This window comes from Sapajus apella, unplaced genomic scaffold (genome assembly GCF_009761245.1).
Source record: "Sapajus apella isolate SASKATOON/1434 unplaced genomic scaffold, GSC_monkey_1.0 scaffold216, whole genome shotgun sequence".
In the NCBI taxonomy this organism is placed as follows: Eukaryota; Metazoa; Chordata; class Mammalia; order Primates; family Cebidae; genus Sapajus; species Sapajus apella.
The window spans coordinates 501498-518334 of NW_022437156.1; the positions used below are offsets into that span (position 1 = coordinate 501498).

A 16837-nucleotide genomic window follows, 5' to 3' on the forward strand; every position below is an offset into this window, starting at 1 on the left:
AAATGAATGGTTTAGAGAAACCGACGTCGGGGATTTCTGAAGCCAGAAGTCTCCATCCACGTAGGAGATCTGGACCTTAGGGCAGAATTTGAAGACACCTTGGTCTTCTTGTCAAATAGGGAACTATGGAATGAGATGCCTGATAGATTTTCAGTTTTTTTTCAGCCTACCTCTCTAGACACGTTGATGAAGTCAGTGGTTTTTCAATTCGCTGATCTCACTGACCAGGTGGCCGCCATTGCAACTCTGCAAAAGATCCAGTATTGAAAAAGGAGAGGTAATGGATGGGGGGAAATTGGATGGGCCCAAGACAGAGTCCATCTGCTGCTTCCCAGAGATACATTCACTTATTTGATAGATACTATGTATCCACCAAATTAGGAACTAGGGATACAAAATGATTAAGAATTAGCTCCCTGTCCTCCAGGATGTTGCAGTCTGGTGAGAAGCATACAGTCAATAAAATGTCGTAAGCACTCAGAAATGTGATATCAAGTCCACGTCATTGTTAATTCACATTCGATCACACACAGATCAATGTATTTCTAAGTTGCCTTCTAAAGAAGGGAACATCAACTTGTGTAAGCCCCTCTCTACCCACTTAAAATGTAACTTATGTTTTAGGGAAATAACAGTTATTTTGTGGAAGTAGAAATAACCCAAAATATAGAATTCGATAACCTGTTTCAATTTGTCTCTGTAGGAACCTAGGGAAGTCCTTTAACTTTGCAGGGATTCAACTCCTCATTTGTAAAATCTACTTATTTGAATGTTATCTCAAAGAATTGAGATAACGGACAGACTTAATGAATTATACAAATGTTATAGTTACCATTTTCTTAATGTCATATTGTGAGATAATAAAATGGGCCGGGTGCCGTGGCTCACGTCTGTAATCCCAGCACTTTGGGAGGCCAAGGCGGGGGTCACCTGAGGTCGGGAGTTCGAGACCAGCCTGACGAACATGGAGAAACCCCGTCTCTACTAAAATTACCCGGGCGTGGTGGCGCATGCCTGTAATCCCAGCTACTCGGGAGGCTGAGGCAGGAAAATCGCTTGAACCCGGGAGGCGGAGGTTGCGGTGAGCGGAGATCGCGCCACTGCATTCCAGCCTGGGCAACAAGAGCGAAACAACGTCTCAGTGATTTTATCATCCTTCCCTCGCCCCTCGAAAGGTGAGGACAGCCTTTAAGATAGAGAGCAAACCAGTTTTCTCTGTTCGCCTACAAATCTTTACTTTAGGATAATTGGATTTAAGAAAATGATCTCAAAATGTCCGTCAGAGATGAATTCCCAGGGAAAAATGACATGACTTCTACTACAAACCAAATCAAAAGGAAATGAAATTCCATTGCAACAAGGAGTGAAATGCCACGCCTACGGGCTGTTCTCCAAGCTACAGCCTCCAGCCACGACTGCAACCCGCAACCCACTTTCATTTCTCATGAGTCAGCGGTCACCATGTCTGGGAGGACCGAGGAAGGGCGCTCTGGCCGTGCCAAACACATCAGACGTCTATGGCACAGGCCCTCTATCCGTTGCCAGCAGCTGGCGCCAGACTCTCTGGTCGCGGTTTGGAAATCTGCGCGGGAAGTGGGTGGTAGGCGGGCAAGCGGGAGTGGGTTGTCCCTTGGAGCTGCCCAATCGACGCGCACTACTCTGTGGGCGCACAGCGGCCCTGAGTTACCGTCTCATCTAACTGATTTCAGCATCCTGGGAGACCCCTCCCCCTTTGAGCCGTAAGGGGGCGGGGCGGGGGCGGGCTCTGGGTGTGCCTCCGCTCGGCTGGCTGCAGCCCTCAGCAGGGCTATGAAAGACAGCAGCAGAAGCCAATCAGCGAGTCGGCTCTTTTTCGGCGCACGCACTCGCTCCACCCGGGTCGCGACCGTTACTGGTGGCGCGCGCGGGGACTCAAAATAGGTGAGTTCTAGGGGCCTCGCCCACGGCTCCCCGGGAGCCATCTTGGCTTTCCCGGAAAGCGGAAGGGGCATGCCTTGGGTGCGACTGGGCGGAGGTGACTTGGAAGTTCGCTTCTGGGACTGTAACACTTATCTTACCTGACGCCCCGCCCCGAGTTTAGGTATGAAGACACAGGGAGACGTTGGGCCACCAGGGAACCCAGTGAGGTGTGGACCAAAGATGGTGGCTAATTGAACTGAAGCCAAGCGTGGTGGGCGCCCGCTGAGTTGGCCTGTCATAAGGACGGAGTTGACCGCAACCTCCGCCTCCAGGTTTCTCCGTGGGGCGTCCTACTTTCCCTACCTGTCAACAGTTTCCCTCTAGAGTGGCATCTTTTCAGGTGAATTCTATTTATGCTATTTTGTTTCCATCTCCTCTCATTTGTTCCTTCATCAGTAGGCTCGGTGATGAGCCTTCCCGAGGGCAGGGTTGATTATGTTTGGTTCACAGATGTATCCTGAATACTTAAAAATAGCACTAGGTACACCATAACCATTGAATGAATATGATGAACCCTAGGGGAAAGACACAGTTTCCCTAATCTAGTCCTGGATCCTGGTGTGAAGGCAAAAATGGAAAGTAATGGTTCCAATATAGTGAGAGATCTTAGGGTAACCACAAGTCCATTGACCACTGTGGAACAGTGAGGATACACCAGGAACACCAGAAAGCAGGGAAGACGCCAGGGAAGGCTTTGATTTGAAAGTGACATTTGAGGCTGGGTGCGGTGGCTCACACCTGTAATCCAGCACTTTGGGAGGCCGAGGTGAGTAGATCACGTGAGGTCAGGAGTTCAAGACCATCCTGGCCAGCATGGTGAAACATCGTCTCTACTAAAAATACAAAAATTAGCCGGCATGGTGGCCGAAACCTGTAATCCCAGCCGCTCTGGAGGCTGAGGCAGGACAAGTGCTTGAACCCAGGAGACAGGGGTTGCAGTGAGCCAAGATAGGGCCGCTGCACTCCAGCCTGGGTGACAGAGCGAGATTCCATCTCGAAAAAAAAAAAAGGAAAGTGACATTTGAACTGAATCTTAAAGGATAGGTAGAAGTCGGACCAGAAAACTAGGCGGGAAAAGGCCAAGGAATGAAGATGTAAGGGACAAGAAGATGTGGGGGACAGGAACAGTGTGCTTGGAGATTGGGGGAAAAGTTTGTGTCTTTTGGGGGATGATGGGGCGGGTGTTACAAGATGTAAAGTTCAGCTCATGGAAGGTCTTGCTAGGAGTTTAGGTTTTATTCTGTGGGCATGAAAAGCCATCAGAAGATATTAGAGGAGAGGCATTATTTGAGTGATTTGGGGCAAGTCTTAACCTTATATATGCTTATTTATATATGTTTCAAGGAGATCTGAAAGTCTGAACCCAGCTGTGTTGCAGTTTCTTTATGTGAGGAAATGGAAGATAATAATAATACCTACTTTGTGAGGTTCCTGTGAAGATTTAATGAGTCAGAGTCAATATAAAATAATTAGAACAGGCCGGGCACGGTGGCTCAAGCCTGTAATCCCAGCACTTTGGGAGGCCGAGGCGGGTGGATCACGAGGTCAAGAGATCGAGACCATCCTGGTCAACATGGTGAAACCCCATCTCTACTAAAAATACAAAAAATTAGCTGGGCATGGTGGCACGTGCCTGTAATCCCAGCTACTCAGGAGGCTGAGGCAGGAGAACTGCCTGAACCCAGGAGACGGAGGTTGCGGTGAGCGGAGATCGCGCCATTGCACTCTAGCCTGGGTAACAAGAGCGAAACTCCGTCTCAAAAACAAATAATAATAATAATAATTAGAACAGTGCTTGATACATAGGAACCCTCTATATATTTCATCTTTTGTTATCATTTTTTGCAATTGTATCTGATTATACTGAGGTGGTCTGGTAAAGTGTAAAAAACATGGGCTAAAAAAGAAAAACTGTGGGGCATGGTTGCTCACACTTGTAATCCCAGCACTTTGGGAGGCCAAGGTGGGCAGATCACCTGAGGTCAAGAGTTCAAGACCACCCTGGCTAATATGGCAAAACCCCGACTCTTCTAAAAATAAAAAAAATTAGCCAGGCATGGCGGCTCATGCCTGTAGTCCCAACTACTTGGGAAGCTGAGGCAGGAGAATGACTTGAACCCGGGAGGTGGAGGTTACAGTAAACAGAGATTGTGCCACTGCACTCCAGCCTGGGTGACAGAGCGAGACTCCGTATCAAAAAAAAAAGAAAGAAAAACAGAAAGAAAAAGCATGAGGTTTGCAGCCAGAAGCACATTTAATCCTGTTCACTTAACCTGCTGGGATATCATGAGCAAACTACTGAATATATTTTTAGCATTAATTTCCTAAGTACCTGCCTCATATGTCTACTATGCCTGACCATAAGACAATGCCCAACACATGCTTTGCATGTGTTAGCAGAATAGCATTTTTCAGATTGTAGGTTGCAACCCAGGAGTGGATAGTGAAATCAGTTTAGTAGGTTACAAATCAGCATTTAAAAAATATAGAACAGAGCCAGGCACGGTGGCTCAAGCCTGTAATCCCAGCACTTTGGGAGGCTGAGGCGGGTGGATCACGAGGTCAAGAGATCGAGACCATCCTGGTCAACATGGTGAAACCCCGTCTCTACTAAAAATACAAAACATTAGCTGGGCATGGTGGCGCATGCCTGTAATCTCAGCTACTCAGGAGGCTGAGGCAGGAGAATTGCCTGAACCCAGGAGGCGGAGGTTGCAGTGAGCCGAGATCGCGCCATTGCACTCCAGCCTGGGTAACAAGAGCGAAACTCTGTCCCAAAAAAAAATATATATATATGTATATATATATATATATATATAGAACAGAAAAACAAAAGAAGGAAAAACAAAAGAAGTGTATTGTACATGGTAAGGCTAAACATTGTTTCCCAAAACTTGTTTCTATAAACAAGCAGATGTTTGCACCTATTTGTGTGCTCAGGACCTTACAATATTTCTTACTCTGTGTCATGGTCAAAATGTGTTTTAAGGACCAGGCCAGTGGCTAATGCCTGTAATCCCCACACTTTGGGAGGCTGAGGCAGGCAGGTCACTTGAGGTCAGGAATTTGAGGTGAAACCTGGCCAACATGGTAAAACCCATCTCTACTAAAAATACGAAAATTAGCCAGGCATGGTAGCAGGTGCCTGTAATTCCAGCTACTTGGGGGAGGCTGAGGTGAGAGAATCGCTTGAACCCGGGAGGTGGAGGTTGCAGTGAGCCAGAGATTTCACCACTGCACTCCAGCCTGGGCAACAAAATGAGACTCCTTCTCAAAAAAAAAAAAAAATGTTTTAAGTGCTTCAGAAGGTTAACAACAGAAAGGTTGGTGGAAAGAGAAGCATCAACCTTCATAATGATCCAGTTTACTCCCCAGGTTTCAGTCTAATAACTTTGATGCTGTTTGTGTGAACCAACGATGAGGATAATTGATAATGTGTATCCTTCCCAGATCATGGAGGACACCCAGGCCATTGACTGGGACACTGAAGAAGAGGAGGAGACAGAGCAATCCTGTGAATCCTTGGGGTGTAACTTGGAGCCAGTAGGGAGGCTACATATCTTTAGTGGTGCCCATGGACCAGAAAAAGGTCAGGGGGTATTAGATGCTAAAGTATTGGTACAGGTCTTTTATTTTTGGGGGAAGGTATTTGGAGGGTTGCAAGAAGCTTATATATGTTTCAAAGATATGTGAATTTTTTTTTTAATGAATGGAAGAGATGGGGCAATTGAGTTGATTATTCTAGGCTACTGCTCTAGACTCACTGGAAATGACTTTACTTTGGTAAGACAAGATTAAGAGATTGAAATGAAGCTGGTGCACTGTAATTACACATGTAATTCCAGTGCTTTGAGAGGCCAAGGTGGAAGGATCACTTGAGACTAGGAGTTAGAGACCAACCTTGGTAGCATAGCAAGACCCTATCTCTACAAAAAACTTATAAATTAGCCAGGTGTGAGCTGGGCGCGGTGGCTCACACCTGTAATCCCAGCACTTTGGGAGGCTGGGGCGGGCGGATCACCTGAGGTCAGGAGTTGGAGACCAGCCTGACCAATATGGTGAAACCCCGTCTTTAAAAAAAAAAAAAAAAAAAATTAGCCAGGTGTGATGGTTTGCATCTGCAGTCCCACCTACTTGGGAGGCTGAGGCAGGATGATCTCTTGAACCCAGGAGTTCAAGATTACACTGATCTATGATCATGCCACTGTACTCTAGCCTAGGTGACAGAATGAGACACTGTCTCAAAAAAAAGATTCAAATAAAATCCAATTGTGTTCTCTGGAGATGGATGGTAGTGATGATTGCACAACAGTGTGAATGCACTTAATGCCACTGAACTGTACACTTAAAATTATTAAGAAGATAAATTTTGTGTTCATGTGTATTTTATAACAGTAAAAAAAAAAAAAAAATCCAGTGTGCATGGATGGGGTATTGCATATACTCTTTCAGTACCTAGATGTCCTAGGGCCTTTTATTTTTCGAATGCATGTGGAGGTCTTGAGTGAATAGTAGGGTACCTAATAGACACCTTTTCCTGATGACAGGCCAGGACTCTGACCTTGGAACTTATCTACTTCTCTAATTCTTAGATTTCCCACTACACCTTGGGAAGAATGTGATAGGCCGAATGCCTGGCTGCTCTGTGGCCCTGCCCTTTCCATCTATCTCCAAACAACATGCAGAGATTGAAATCTCAGCCTGGGACAAGGCACCTATCCTCCGAGACTGTGGGAGCCTTAATGGTACTCAAATCCTGAGGCCTCCTAAGGTTTTGAGCCCTGGGGTGAGTCACCGTCTGAGGGACCAGGAATTGATTCTCTTTGCTGACTTGCCCTGCCAGTACCATCGCCTGGATGTCCCCCTGCCCTTTGTCTCCCGGGGCCCTCTGACTGTAGAAGAGACACCCAGGGTACAGGGAGGAACTCAACCCCAGAGGCTTCTGTTGGCTGAGGACTCAGAGGAGGAAGTAGGTAAGTTTTGTGTATTGGCAGGGTGAATGAGGAGGCAGGGATAATGGGTGTACAGTTGTCAACTTGCTCCTTTCTGTTCTTAACAGATTCTCTTTCTGAAAGGTGTGTGATAAAAAAATCAAGGACCACATCTTCCTCCATGGGAATGATAGTTCCAGACAGGTGAGTGCCAAAGAGTCAGATACCTGAGTCTTCAAAACGAGGAACAACCAGGGGCTGGAGGATCAGTCTCTAAGAGAGATTGTTATCATGGAGTTGGGGGCTGGGAAACCATATGTATTCATTCACTCAGCTGAATTTTTTTTTTTTTTTTTTTTTTGAGACGGAGTTTCACTCTTGTTACCTAGGCTGTAGTGCAATGGCATGATCTCGGCTCACCACAACCTTGGCCTCCTGGGTTTAAGCAATTCTCCTGCCTCAGCCTCCCGAGTAGCTGGGACTACAGGCATGCGCCACCATGCCCAGCTAATTTTTGTATTTTTAGTAGAGACGGGGTTTCACCATGTTGACCAGGATGGTCTCGATCTCTTGACCTCATGATCCACCCACCTCGGCCTCCCAAAGTGCTGGGATTATAGGCGTAAGCCACCGTGCCCGGCCCCACTCAGCTGAATTTTTATGGAGCACCTCTGATGTACCAAGTGGAAAACAAATTGCCAGAAATACAAAAAGAAATACTACCTTATGTCTGCCCTCAAGGAGCTTACAGTTGAGTTGGGGTATCCCTTCCAGAGAAATAAAATCAATAGACTCTCTTTTCTTCCCTTCACAGTGATGAAGAGGGGAATTCCCCTGTCCTGGGTGGCCCTGGGCTGCCTTTTGCCTTCAATTTGAACAATTACACAGATGCAGAAGATCAGCAACCAGCCACGGAGGAGGCCTCCTCAGCTGCCAGAAGAGGTGCTGCTGTAGAGCCAGAACAGTCTGAAGCTGAAGTCACAACTGAAATCCAGCTTGAAAAGAAGCAGCGTTCAGTGAAGGAGAGGGACAATGGCACAGAAGTCAAGAGGGGTGCAGGAAATGGGGTTGTTCCAGTTGGGGTGATGCTGGAGAGGAGCCAACCTTCTGCAGAGGACAGTGACACAGATGTGGATGATGACAGCAGGCCAGCTGAGGTACATTTAGAAAGGGTTCGGCCTCTTGGCTTCATCGACAGTGACACTGATGTAGAAGAAGAGGGGATCCCAGCAACCCCAGCTGTAGTTCCTATGAAGAAGAGGAAGACCTTCCATGGAGTTGGTATAAGGGGTCCTGGAGCACCAGGGCTGGCCCATCTGCAGGAGAGTCAGGCTGGTAGTGATGCAGATATGGAGGAGGGCAAGGCCCCACAGGCTGTCCCTCTGGAAAAAAGCCAAGCTTCCATGGTGATCAATAGTGATACAGATGACGAGGAAGAAGTCTCAGCAGCGCTGACTTTAGCACGTCTGAAAGAGAGTCAGCCTGCTCTATGGAACAGAGATGCAGAAGAGGACATGGCCCAACCTTTGGCCCTTCTGCAGCGAGGCCAAACCACCACTGGGAGAGACAGTGACACAGATGTGGAGGAGGAAGAGCTCCCAGTGGAAAATAGAGAAGCTGTCCCCAAGGCTCACACAAAGATTAGAGCCCTTGTTAGAGCACATTCAGAAAAAAAACAGCCTTCTTTTAGGGACAGTGATAAGAGTGTGGAAGCAGATAAGAGTTCACCTGGGATCCACCTGGAGAGAAGCCAAGCCTCCACCACAGTGGACATCAACACACAAGTGGAGGAGTCAGCCATGGTGTCTATGCAGGGAACAAATCAAACAGATGTGGAAGCAGGTGGGGGACCAGAAAAGCTGCTTGTGGTATCTCTAGAGGAAGCCTGGCCTCCTCCACTTGGGGACTGTGAAACAGATGCAGAGGAGGGCACCTCCTTGGCAGCCTCAGCAGTTGCAGATGTAAGAAAGAGCCAGCTTCCAGAAGGGGATGCTAGGGCAGAGTGGGCTACAGCTGTTCTTAAGCAGGAGAGAGTTCTTGAGGTGGGGGCCCAAGGTGAATCAGCTGTGGCACAAATGGAGCAAGACCTCACTATCTCAAGAAAGAACCTCACAGATCTGGTGGTGGATACAGGTGCTCCAGGGGAATCCACCCAGCAACAGGGAAAGGGAGCCCAGGTCCCCACAGGAAGGGAGAGAGAACCACATGTGGGTGGAACCAAGGACTCTGAAGACAACTGTGATGGTGAGTGCTGCCCTTTCTTCCTTCCTTGACCTCTGAAATAAACCAGGGTTCTAAGAGCTGGGGTTGGGGAGAGAATGGTAGAGATTAATTAAGGAGTTTAGTGTCAGGTATGATTTTTTTTTAAATTATCTATCTTATATTCCTCCCTACCAGATTCTGAAGATCTGGACCTACAAGCTACCCAATGCTTTCTGGAGAGAGAGAATCAGAGCCTAGAAGGTGAGAACTTTGATGTTATTTGTTTGAATCCTAGTACCAGTAGGAGCTGGGAGATTAGACTGATGGTCCTTGAAAGCTGAAGGCTCAGCCGGGCACGGTGACTCACGCCTGTAATCCCAACACTTTGGGAGGATGCAGCGGGTGGATCACGAGGTCAAGAGATTGAGACCATCCTGACAAACATGGTGAAACCTCATCTCTATTCTAAAAAAAAAAGAAAGAGAAAAAGAAAAAAAGTGAAGGCTAGTGTGGGTAGGGTAGGAGACCAGGAATGGGACCCTGCAGTACTATGGAGGAGATGTCCTTAGGCCATCTTTTCTTTTACAGCAGTCCAGAGTATGGAGGATGAACCTACCCAGACCTTCATGTTGACGCCACTCCAAGACCCTGGCCCTTCCCATTGCAGCTTCCAGACACCAGGTACAATAAACTCTTCCCTCCTCTGTGCCCCCAATTTTACATTCTTTCTTCCCCCCCCACCAACTTCTATTGCCCAGGCTGGAGTGCAATAGAACAATCTTGGCTCACTGAAACCTCTGCCTCTTAGGTTCAAGGGCTTCTCTTCCCTCAGCTTCCTGAGTAACTGGGATTACAGGTGTGTACCACCATGCCCAGGTAATTTTTGTATTTTTAGTAGAGATGGGGTTTCACTATGTTGGCTAAGCTGGTCTCGAACTCCTGACCTCAAGTGATCTGCCTGCCTCGGCCTCCCAAAGTGCTGGGATTACAGGCGTGAACCACCGTACCGGCCTGCATTCTTTCTTGATTTGCCTTCCTACACGTTTCTTTCATACTCTTGGATTACAATCAGCTATCTGTATATGCGAGTTCACATCTGTGAGTTCAACCAACTGCAGATTGAAAATATTTAGAGACTAGCCTAGGCAACAGAGAGAGACCTGATTTCCACAAAAATGAAAAAATTAGCCGGGCGCGGTGGCTCAAGCCTGTAATCCTAGCACTTTGGGAGGCCGAGGCGGGTGGATCACAAGGTCAAGAGATCGAGACCATCCTGTTCAATATGGTGAAACCCTGTCTCTACTAAAAATACAAAAAATTAGCTGGGCATGGTGGCGCTTGCCTGTAATCCCAGCTACTCAGGAGGCTGAGGCAGGAGAATTGTCTGAACCCAGGAGGTGGAGGTTGCGGTGAGCCGAGATCGCGCCATTGCACTCCAGCCTGGGTAACAAGAGCGAAACTCTGTCTCAAAAAAATAAATAAATAAATAAATAAATAAGATATGAAATCAGACCTAAATGTCCATCAACAGATGAACGGATAAAGAAAATGTACGCCAGGCATCGTGGCTCATGCCTATAATCCCAGCACTTTGAGAGGCCAAGGTGGGTGGATCACCTGAGGTCAGGAGTTCGAGACCAGCCTGGCCAACATAGTGAAACTGCGTCTCTACCGAAAATACAAAAATTAGTTGGGTGTGATGGCAGGTGCCTGTAGTCCCAGCTACTCAGAAAGCTAAGGCAGGAAAATCATTTGAACCCCGGAGTCAGAGGTTACAGTGAGCCAAGATCGTGCCATTGCACTCCAGTATGGGCAACAGCGTGAGACTTCATCTCAAAACAAAAAGAAAATGTATGTATAGGCTGGGTGCAATGGCTCAAAATACAAAAATTAGCTGGGCATGGTGGTGTGCACCTGCCTTGTGCACCTGAGATAGGAGGCTCCAGGAATCCTACCTCAGCTCCCAAGTAGCTGGGACTACTCAGAAGGCTGAGGTAGCCGGATTCCTGGAGCCCAGAGGCAGAGGTTCCAGTGAGCTGAGATCACACCACTGCACTCCAACCTGGGCGACAGAGTAAGACTCAATGTCAAAAAAAAGAAAATGTGTATACATACACAATGGAACAGTGTTCAGCCACAAAAGAGAATGAAATCCTGTCATCTGCAGCAACGTGGATGAGCCCTGAGGACATTATGTTAAGTGAAATAAGTCAGCACAGAAAGGCAAATATTGCATCCTCATTCATATGTGGGAGCTAAAAACATGGATCTCATGGAAGTATAGTAGAATGGTGGTTACTAAAGGCTGAGAACGGTAGAGGGATAGGACACATAAAAAGGATGGTTAATGGATACAAAAATACAGTCAGGGCCAGGCACAGTGGCTCACACCTGTAGTCCCAGCACTTTGGAAGGCTGAAGCGGGTAGATCATGAGGTCAGGAGTTCAAGACCAGCCTGGCCAACATGGTGAAACCCCATCTCTACTAAAATACAGAAATTAGCCACCTGTAATCCCAGCTACTTAGGAGGCTGAGGCAGGAGAATTGCTCAAACCCAGGACGTGGAGGTTGCAGTGAGCCAAGACCATGTCACTACACTCCAGTCTAGACAACAGAGCAAGACTCTGTCTCAAAAAAAAAAAAATTCTAGTTCCACAGTAGGGTTACTATAGTTAATAATTTATTGTATATTTCAAAATAGCTGGAAGAGATTTGGTATGTTTCCAATACAAAGAAATGATAAATGTTTGAGATAGTGGATATCCCAGTTGTCTTGGTTTTATCATTGTACGTTGTATGCACAGGTCAAAATAGCACAGGTACCCCATAAAAATGTACAATTATAGGGCTGGACACAGTGGCTCACACCTTTAATCCCAGAGGGGCCTGAGGCTGGTGGATCACAAGTTCAGGAGTTCCAGACCAGCCTGGCCAACATGGTGAAACCCCATCTCCACTAAAAATACAAAAAATTAGCCAGGCATAGTGGCAGCTAATTACAGGAAGTACTACTTCCTGTAATTCCAGCTACTCAGGAGGCTGAGGCAAGAGAATTGCTTGAACCTGGGAGGCAGAGGTTGCAGTGAGCTAAGATCACACCACTGCACTCCAGCCTGGGTGACAGTGTGAGACTCTTGTCTCAAAAAAAATAAATAAATAAAAAAGATTATTATGTGTCAATGAAAAGAAAATGTGGTATATATACACAGTGGAATACTATTCAACCTTTAAAAAGAAGGGAATTCTGGCTCAGCACGGTGGTTCACGCCTGTAATCCCAGCACTTTGGAAGTCTGAGGCAGGCAGATCAGGAGGCCAAGAGATTGAGACCATCCTGGCCAACATGGTGAAACCCTGTCTCTACTAAAAGTACAAAAAATTAGCCGGGCGTGGTGATGCGTGCCTGTTGTCCCAGCTACTCAGGAGGCTGAGGCAGGAGAACTGCTTGAAGCCGGAAAACAGAAGTTGCAGTGAGCTGGGATCCCGCCACTGCACTGCAGCCTGGTGATAGAGCGAGACTCTGTCTCAAAAAAAATAAAAAATACAAAAAATTAGCCGGGCACAGTGGCACATGCTATAGTCCCAGCTACTGTGAAGGCTAAGGCAGGAGGATCTCCTGAGCTGAGCAGTTGGAAGTTGCAGTGAGCCAACATCATGCCACTGCACTCCAGCCTGGGTGACAGAGTGAGACTCTGTCTCAAAAAAAAGACAGAAAGAGATTACTCAGGGAACTCTCATATTAGGCTACGATGTTTCTCTTTTTTCTTTTTTTTTTTTTTGAGACAAAGTCTCTCTGTCACTCAGGCTGGAGGGCAGTGGTATGATCACAGCTCACTACAGTCTTGACCTCCAGGGTTCAAGTGGTCCTCCTATGTCCCAGGTAGCTGAGACTACAGGACTACAGGTACCCGCCACCACACCTAGCTAATTTTTTTGGTATTTTTTGTAGAAATAAGGTTTTTACAAGTTGTCCAGGCTAGTCTTGAAATCATGGCCTCAAGCAGTCCTCGCGTCTTTGTCTCCCAAAGTGCTGGGATTACAGATCTAAGCTAGCATACCCACCCAAGGCTATGACCTTTTTGAGAGAAACAGCCGGGCGCAGTGGCTCACACCTGTAATCCCAGCACTTTGGGAAGCCGAGGCAGGCGGATCACGAGGTCAGAAGATCACGACCGTCCTGGCTAACACAGTGAAACCGTGTCTCTACTGAAAATACAAGGCCGGGTGTGGTGGCTCACGCCTGTAATCCAAGCACTTTGGAGGCCAAGGCGGGCGGATCACCTGAGGTCGGGAGTTCAAGACCAGCCTGACCAACATGGTGAAACCCCGTCTTTTAAAAAAAAAAAGAAAGGCCGGGCGCGGTGGCTCAAGCCTGTAATCCCAGCACTTTGGGAGGCCGAGGCGGGTGGATCACAAGGTCAAGAGATCGAGACCATCCTGGTCAACATGGTGAAACCCCGTCTCTACTAAAAATACAAAACATTAGCTGGGCATGGTGGCACGTGCCTGTAATCCCAGCTACTCAGGAGGCTGAGGCAGGAGAATTGCCTGAACCCAGGAGGCGGAGGTTGCGGTGAGCCGAGATCGCGCCATTGCACTCCAGCCTGGGTAACAAGAGTGAAACTCCGTCTCAAAAAAAAAAAAAAAAAGAAAATACAAAAAACTAGCCGGGCATGGTGGCATGCACCTGTAGTCCCAGCTACTCGGGAGGCTGAGGCAGGAGAATTGCTTGAACCTGGGCGGCAGAGGTTGCAATGAGCCGAGATTGCACCACTGCACTCCAGCCTGGGCAACAGAGTGAGACTCCATCTCAAAAAATAATAAGTTATAACTACCACTCTTATTCCCAGCTTTGCTTTAATAACCTGTTTAGATTTATCATTCATGAGTTTATCTTAATCATTTCTCAATGTATTTATTATTTCAACCTGTACCTCTCTTTCCCTCCCCCTCTCCTCCTCCTTCTCTCTTTCTTTTTCTCTCTCTCTTTACTTCCAGGTAGCCTAGATGAACCATGGGAGGTCCTGGCTACACAGCCATTCTGTCTGAGAGAGTCCAAGGACTCTGAGACGCAGCCTTTTGACACCCACTTTGAGGCCTGTGGATCTTGCCTGTCTTCACCTAGGGCAATACCAGGAGACCAACATCCAGAGAGCCCAGTCCACACAGAGCCAATGGGGATTGAAGGCAGAGAGATGCAGACTATGGATAAAGATATGGGTATACCAAAAGAAACAACAGAGAGGATGGCCCCTGAGAGAGCGCCATTGGAAAGGGAAACTGAGAAACTGCTGCCAGAAAGACAGACAGATGTGACAGGAGAGGAAGAATTAACCCGGGGGATACAGGACAGAGAACAAAAACAGTTGTTAGCTAGAGACACTCAGAGACAAGAATCTGGCAAAAAGGAGGAAAGTGCAAGTCCTAAAAGAGATAGGGAGAGTTTGAAGATAGAAATTGAGACATCTGAGGAAATACAGGAGAAAGAAGTAGAGAAGCAGACCCTTCCAAGCAAAATAGTTGAGAGAGAAGTAGAAAGACCAGTAGCAGACAGAGTGTGTGAGCCAGCTGAGTTAGAAGGGAAGGTGCCCAAAGTAATCCTGGAGAGAGGCACACAGAGAGGGGAGCCAGAGCGAGGGAGCCAGGACCAGAAAGGGCAGGCCTCCAGCCCAACACCAGAGCCTGGGGTGGGGGTGAGGGACTTTCTGGAACCTGTCTCAGCCCCCATACCTTCTGGGAGCCAGTCAGGTGGAAGGGGATCCCTAGTGAGCCCCAGGAGGCATCAGAAAGGTAAGTGAAGGCAGACAGGAACCCAAGATGGTACATGGGCTTCATGATAAACCCTGAACAACCAACTGCTTGTAACTCAGCCACCTTTGTGTTTACTTTCTGTCTAGGCCTGAATTGTAAGATGCCACCTGCTGAGAAGGCTTCCAGGATCAGAGCTGCTAAGAAAGCTTCCAGGGTGAGAGCTGCTTTTTCTACCTCCTCCTACTCCACAAGTCTTCTCTATATCCTCTCAATGCTCCCTCACCTACCCTCACTTTAATCTATTCTTTTCTTATTATTCAGTTTTCTTCCATTTTCATCACTCCTTGAATGGCTTCTATTCCTTTATCTTTGGCACCCATTGTTTTCCATATCTGTTTCCCAAGTTGTGTCTTCTACCTGACTCAAAAGAAAGACCCTTTTTTCGTGTTTCTTCTCTCTTTGCCCCAGGCATCCTCTTCATTACCATCCTCCATGTGTGGAGAACACTATAGTAGCATTATGGAGACAGGTCCATCGGAAAAAGGTAGCTTCTGAGGTAGTTCCCAGTTTAATGGAAGAGAGATCATAGTCAGAAAGGGAAATCCAGTGAGCATATCTTTTTTTTTCTTTTTTTTTTGAGACAGTCTCACTCTGTCACCCAGGCTGGAGTGCAGTGGTGGGATCTTGGCCAGGCTGGTCTCTAACTCCTAACCTCAGGTGATCCACCTGCCTCAGCCTCCCAAAGTGCTGGGATTACAGGCGTGAGCCACCGTGCCCAGCCAAAATCCAGTGAGCATATCTGACCATAAACAAGTTATCAAGAACAGTATCCAAGTTGTATCTCTTTTCTCCACTTCCTTCCCCTCACTTGCTTCTGTTTCTCCCCAGGGTGATCAGGAATCTCCAGATGCTTGTCTGCCTCCTACAGTGCCTGAAACATCAGCCCCACCCCTAAAGCCCCTTAACTCTCAGAGCCAGAAACGTCTTGCACCTCAGCCCCTTCTTTCTCACTTTCCACCTTCTATCGAGCTAACCATTCCTAAGACCAGGCAAAATGGGAATCAGGAAGCTCCAGAGACTCCCTTATCCTCAGAGCTGGAGCCTTTTCATCCAAAGCCTAAAATCATAACTCGGAAGTCCTCCAGGATGACACCCTTTCCAGCTACCTCTGCTGCCCTTGAGCCCCACCCTTCCACCTCCACAGCCCAGCCAGACACTCCCAAGCCCACATCTCAGGCCACTGGGGGCCGGACAAATAGGTCTTCTGTCAAGACCCCTGAAACTGTTGTCCCCACAGCCCCTGAGCTCCAGCCTTCCACTTCCACAGTTCAGCCTGTCACTCCTGAGCCCACATTTCAGGCTACTAGGGGAAGAAAAAATAGATTCTCTGTTAAGAACCCTGAAACAATTGTCCCCACAGCCCCTGAGCCCCACCCTTCCACCTTCACAGACGAGCCTGTCACTCCCAAGCCCACATCTCAGGCCACTAGGGGCAAGACAAATAGGTCCTCTGTCAAGACCCCTGAAACAGTTGTACCCACAGCCCCTGAGCTCCAGCCTTCCACCTCCACAAACCAACTTGTCACCCCTGAGCATACATCTTGGGCCACTAGGGGCAGGACAAATAGGTCCTCTGTCAAGACCCCTGAATCAACTGTCCCTGTAACCCCTGAGCTCCCACCTTCTACCTCCGCAGACCAGCCCGTCATCCCTGAGCCTACATCTCGGGCCACTAGGGGCAGGACAAATAGGTCCTCTGTCAAGACCCCTGAATCAGTTGTATCCACAGCCCCTGACCTCCAACCTTCCATCTCCACAGACCAGCTTGTCACCCCTGAGCCTACATCTCGGGCTACTAGAGGAAGAAAAAATAGATCCTCTGTCAAGAACCCTGAACAAGTTATTCCCACAGCCCCTGAGCTCCAGGCTTCCGCCTCCACAGACCATCCTGTCACCCCTGAGCCCACATCTCAGGCTACTAGGGGAAGAAAAAA

The 16837-nt window shown here is 47.8% G+C and overlaps 1 protein-coding gene across 20 annotated transcripts in view; it reads left to right on the plus strand.

Moving 5' to 3' along the window:
- The first annotated feature begins 1228 nt into the window (after positions 1-1228).
- MDC1 (mediator of DNA damage checkpoint 1) overlaps positions 1229-16837 on the plus strand; it is a 20474-nt gene continuing 4865 nt past the window's right edge. Inside the window, exons 1-11 of one of the 20 annotated variants that reach the window (XM_032270744.1) lie at positions 1607-1920; positions 2081-2299; positions 5410-5548; positions 6552-6932; positions 7019-7094; positions 7705-9134; positions 9288-9353; positions 9681-9773; positions 14091-14882; positions 14990-15057; positions 15732-16837. The exon at positions 15732-16837 is cut by the window's right edge and continues 1243 nt beyond it. In XM_032270744.1, the coding sequence (XP_032126635.1) occupies positions 5413-5548; positions 6552-6932; positions 7019-7094; positions 7705-9134; positions 9288-9353; positions 9681-9773; positions 14091-14882; positions 14990-15057; positions 15732-16837 (4148 nt within the window). In that variant the 5' untranslated portion in view covers positions 1607-1920; positions 2081-2299; positions 5410-5412. Of the gene's footprint in view, positions 2300-5248; positions 5549-6551; positions 6933-7018; positions 7095-7704; positions 9135-9287; positions 9354-9680; positions 9774-14090; positions 14883-14989; positions 15058-15731 lie in introns of those variants that run through there. The other 19 variants (XM_032270754.1, XM_032270745.1, XM_032270747.1 and 16 more) reach the window with 19 other exon arrangements.